This window comes from Phyllostomus hastatus, unplaced genomic scaffold, assembly GCF_019186645.2.
Source record: "Phyllostomus hastatus isolate PE091 unplaced genomic scaffold, TTU_PhHast_1.1 phas_scaffold_12, whole genome shotgun sequence".
Lineage (NCBI taxonomy): Eukaryota > Metazoa > Chordata > Mammalia > Chiroptera > Phyllostomidae > Phyllostomus > Phyllostomus hastatus.
This window is the reverse complement of record NW_025334007.1, coordinates 6,926,535-6,931,685: the sequence shown is the minus strand read 5'-3', so window position 1 is coordinate 6,931,685 and position 5,151 is coordinate 6,926,535. Positions and strand designations below refer to the sequence as shown.

Here is a 5,151-nt window from a genome sequence, read left to right as displayed (position 1 = left end):
GTGTGAAATGTTAGACACATTACCAATAAAGTCCAAAACAAGACATGAAAGTATGGTATTAATTCTCCTGTTCAAACTTGGACTGGATTGCACAGCCAGTGTATATCCATGCACCGAAGTACAAAATAAAAGTTATGAATAATGAAAGAAAGATAATATGATCCTATTAACCAATATAACCCCAATAATTTAATAAAAATTTGAAAAAAGAAATAATATGATCTTCTAATTAAAAATTCCACCCTGATTGGTGTGGCCTAGTAGATTTAGCACTGGACTGTGAACCAAAAGGTCACTAGTTTGAGTCCCAGTCAGGGCACATGCCTGGGTTGTGGGCCAGGTCCCCAGTAGGGGGCGTGTGAGAGGCAACCACACATTGATGTTTCCCTCCCTCTCTTTCTCCCTCCCTCCCCCTCTCTTTAAAAAGAAATAAAATCTTTTAAAAAAACTTCCAAAGAAATTGTCTGCCAAATATTCAAATGTATAATGAACTTGAATAAGCTGGTGTAGAAGATGACTATAGCAAAATCAGGAGTCTTGCCACACAAAATAAATACTTAATTAGAGTGTGTAATTGAAAATATATCATTCAAAGCAGCAGCAAAATAAAAAATATACATAACAAGAGAACAAAACTGCATGATCTTAATGGAAGAAAATATAAAAATATTACTGATAGACTTAAGTAAAAGAAGTTTCAAATAGAAAGTATACTATGATTATTTATGGTGAGCATAATACTGTAAAGATGTTGATTGTGCTAAAATTATTCATACATTTGTGCCTTACCTGTTGAGTTTGGCCTCACATCAGCAGATGTGTGGGAGAACCCAACTGAAAATGAGGGGCCACAAAGAGCCCCCTACTGTGAGTCTTGGGATGTTGCAGGCATGGCTGCTATTCTCAGGTTCCAGTTTACTGCCTGTTGGAGATTTGAGGAATAATGAGAGCCAGTTCACTCAGGTCCCCAGGGGGAAAAGTCCCAGGCCTTGTTAGGAGTCAAGAAAGACCCCTGTGTGTGTTGTGGGTGATTCCTTTGCCCCAGAGACAGAGTGGTGGTATCCCCCCAACTCTACTCCAAAAGTTCATACTAAGAAACTGGGGTGGGTGTGGGTGTGGCCACAAGTGCTCTCCCAGACCTCCACCGCATCACCTCTGGAGCTTGAGGCCTTGGTCCGAGAGGTGAGAGGTACAGCCTCACAACAACAAAGGGTAGAATCTCAAGATTGGATGGCTGTTGAGATGAGTAACATTTGTTTGAACTGAGGGACATATTTGTCTCAGAACTGAGGCAATCCCACAACTCACAGAGCTTGTCTTACTCAGATACCCCCCATGGCCCCCATGTCCACTTCAAATGGCTCAAATATAGCTGTTAGACCTAACACCTCCTTACCTCCACCTAAGTAATTGGTAGGATGGGAAGCCTTGGTCTGAAAAAGCAGCCTCAAATGAACAGGAAGAGTCAAAGGATTGGTCAAGACTCAAGTTTAGTATCTTGAGTTAGATTTGAGGCAACAAGCCCCACAGAACCGAGGAGGTCCCCAGAATCTTTCCTGCTCCTGTCTGTGGCTTTGTAAAACAGTACCCTTAAGGGAACCAGCAGTGGCAGTTTTTTTGGACCCAAGTTAAACTCTCCCTACTGGGACTGTACATACCATCTCTTCTTTTGTCTTGTAGGGTGACCTGTTCATCAACCTAATTGTTTGAACTCCTATCTGCTGTCTGTGACCAGAGTCATCATGCCCCGAGGTCAGAAGAGTAAGCTCCGTGCTCGTGAGAAACGCCGCCAGGCCCGTCAGGCCCATGATGAGACCCAGACCCAGGATCTGGAGGGTGCTCAGGCTATTGCAGCAGAGGAAGAAGATTACTACTCCTCTTTCCAGGCTGTCCTTGAAGGCAGTCCTCAGAATGTGCCTGCTGTTGAGACACCTAGCACTCCTAAGGAGCTGCAGGAAACCCCATCGAGCACCGATGATACTACTGCAGCTGTTTCATGCACCAATTCATGTGAAGGTGCCAGCAAACAAGATGAAGAAAGCCCAGAATCCTCCAAAGCTTTTGAGGGCTTTCGCAGAGATCCGTTAAACAAGAAGGCGGTTTTGTTGGTACAGTTCCTGCTAAAGAAGTATCAAACTAAAGAGCCAATTACAAAGGAAGATATGCTGAAGTTTGTTATAAAAAAATACAAGCTTCATTTCAATGAGATCATCAGGAGAGCCTCTGAGCACTTGGAGCTGGCCTTTGGTATTGATTTGAAGGAAGTGGATCCCATCAGGCACCACTATGCCCTTGTCAGCAAGCTACAGTTCACCTGCAATGAAACAATTAGTGAAGAGAACATGCCCAAGACTGGCCTCCTGATGATTGTTCTGGGTGTGATCTTCATGAATGGCAATCGTGCCTCTGAGGAAGCTGTCTGGGAAGTGCTGAATTTGATGGGTGTCCATGCTGATAAGATTCACTTACTCTATGGGGAGCCCAAGAAGGTCATCACTAAAGATTTGGTGCAGCTAAATTACCTGGAGTACCGCCAGATACCCAACAGTGATCCTCCACGCTATGAGTTCCTGTGGGGCCCAAGAGCCCATGCTGAGACCACCAAGATGAGAGTCTTGGAGTTCTTAGCCAAGATCTATGATACCGTCCCCACTGCCTTCCCACTCTGGTATGAAGAAGCTTTGCGGGATCAGGAAGAGAGAGTCCTAGCCAGAGCTGCAGCCAGGGCTCGTGTCGCTGCCATTGTACCCTCTAGGACCTTGGCCAGCTGCTTCTTCCACACTAAGTGAAGTCTGAGGCAAGTTATTCAGTTTTTGCTTGGAGAGGTGTGTCAGCATTGTAATAGTGAAGAGCCAGGATAGGGCTGGAGAGTTTCTGTCATCTCTATGTTCTTATTGTATATTGGCAACTTGGAATTTGACCTTTTTCTTTTTCTGTTTTAGGTTATATTTCAAATGTTGACATCCGAGGAAGATTGCTTTCTTTGTGGAAGGAAAGAGCAGTCAACATTCTAAGTAGTGGATGGCCAGGGTGGGTTTGGCAGGAGCACAGTATTCTTATTCAGTGTGGTAAACTTTAGACTTTTATCTTTTTTTCTTTTCTTCTTTCTTTCCTTCTGTTACATTTCAAATGTTGATTCTTTAATAGAAGAAGGTTTAGTTTCAGAATCTAAATTTATTAATGATTTTCAGTTACATGTTTACTTTTGTTCAATAGATTTAAGATTAAGAGTTTTATTATTTTGTAAAACAAATTGGGAAACCTTGCATATTTAGTGAACTAGAAAAACCAAACATGGCATTTCCATAGGCATTTCCTTGGAAGTTGAAAAAAATATAGCAGTAAAATTATTGGGATCAAAAATAGAGGGTGAAATGTGAAAGGTGTTCAGTTCTTGGTTTCCCTTATTCATTTTAGTATGTTGTTCTATAAACATAAAGGCTACATACCTGGATTTCCTTAGCTTGCTAAAGAATGTAGGAGGAATAAAATGTTTATAAACTAGAACTCATGCCTACTGTCTCATTATTCCCCAAATATTAAGCAACTGCTTTTTGAAAGTCCTATGTTAGAAATGGGGAAAAAGGACTCATGGACATGGACAACAGTGTGGTGATTGAGGTTGGGGTAGGGGAGGAGTGATAAGGTGACTAAATGGAAGTGGGAAAAATACAATAAAGAATCTAAAAAAAATCATTACCCTGAGAAAATTTTAAAATGGGGAAACTAGGATATAAAACACTCCTGCCCTTAGAATTCCACACTCAGGGAGCAGTCACAATATAGGGAGGATGGTGAAATACCCTCTAAGAAGTAAAGGACAAGTGAGAAGGCGTAAGGAGATAAAGAGGCAGGGAAGGGGTTGGGAGAAGTGGGAGGGAGAGGGTGTCTGGATGAAAACAATAAGGTATAAAATATCTGAGGAAAGGCAGTTTGGGCTTCGGGAAACTACACGTTCTTTAGTGGGACATACTGTTAATTTAAGCAGGGTGGTCGGCTATATGAGGCTGTGGGACTGGTGAGCAGAGGCCAGACAGGTGTTTTTCAGTGTGGAAGAACAAAACCCTGAAATAGAAACCTGCTCTCAAGAGTTACCTTTACTGTCATCAATATATCCGAGGAAAACCTCCTGCTGGGGCAGAAAAGGAAAGTGCCTGTGGTCATGTTCAGGTGCAGTTGTACGCAGAGTACAATCAAGGTGTTTTATGTACAGAGTCTTCAAGGGATTTCTGAAAAGTAAGGGTGATGCTCCCTAGAGGTGGGATGCCTAGAAGTTAAGATGTTGGCTCTCTTTTCCCTAAACTGGGAGGGAGAGCCAGCTCTCAGTGCATTAAAAGGGTATTTTAATAAGGTTAACTTGAATGTACTTTTGTGAACCCTAAGGGAGGGCTTTATGTCTGGTGATGATGAAAAGATTGAAAAATAGGATGGTTTGGATAATGGAAAGACACCTGGGAGGGAGGCAGTTGGCCCTTGACACAAATTCTAGGACCTTGGAGTTGCATCCAGCTGAGAAGACTCCCCCCTGTACAAATTAACAAACTTCTCCTCAAATGGGGACATTTGGTTTAGTTTTCCTTGCTAAGCAGCATTATAGGTGAATTTGGTATTGTTTTAGAAAGCTGCATATTCTTTGACATCTCCTGTATTAGTGAAAAATAAATCTCCCCACAGAGTGGGGTGGTATCACTTGTGGTAAAAATATACACATACACATATATTTTTAATATATTATATATACATATATAATTGCCACTCATTTAATAGCTAATATTTTCCAATTACTCTGCCAAGTGCTTTATATTGATTGTGCACGTCCCAACAGTCCTACAAAATAAAGCTTATCAGACATATTTTGCAGGTGAATAACTTGCAGTTTTAAATTCACATGACTGTTAAGTAAAAGAGCTGATACTAGAACCCTGGTCCAAATTTTTCTAGAGCTCACACCTTTCTGCTTCTCTAGCCTGAGACTGACTTTCTGTCTCTTCATTTACTATTCTTTTCACTACTCCAAGATATACCACAGACAATTAAAAAACGAAACTCTCCTATGAAAGTACTAAAAACAGTCCTGATAAAAGAAGGTGACTATGACAATAAAGCACAATTACAGGATTGTCCATGGGCTTCATTTGCTGAGTATCCTCC

General features: G+C 41.6%; 1 protein-coding gene across 1 annotated transcript; it reads left to right on the top strand.

Moving 5' to 3' along the window:
• Positions 1-1,742: 1,742 nt before the first annotated feature.
• LOC123829939 (melanoma-associated antigen B18-like) lies at positions 1,743-2,789 on the top strand. Its single transcript, XM_045855855.1, has one exon. It carries the CDS (start codon positions 1,743-1,745, stop codon positions 2,787-2,789), a length of 1,047 nt encoding a protein of 348 aa, XP_045711811.1.
• Positions 2,790-5,151: the final 2,362 nt, after the last annotated feature.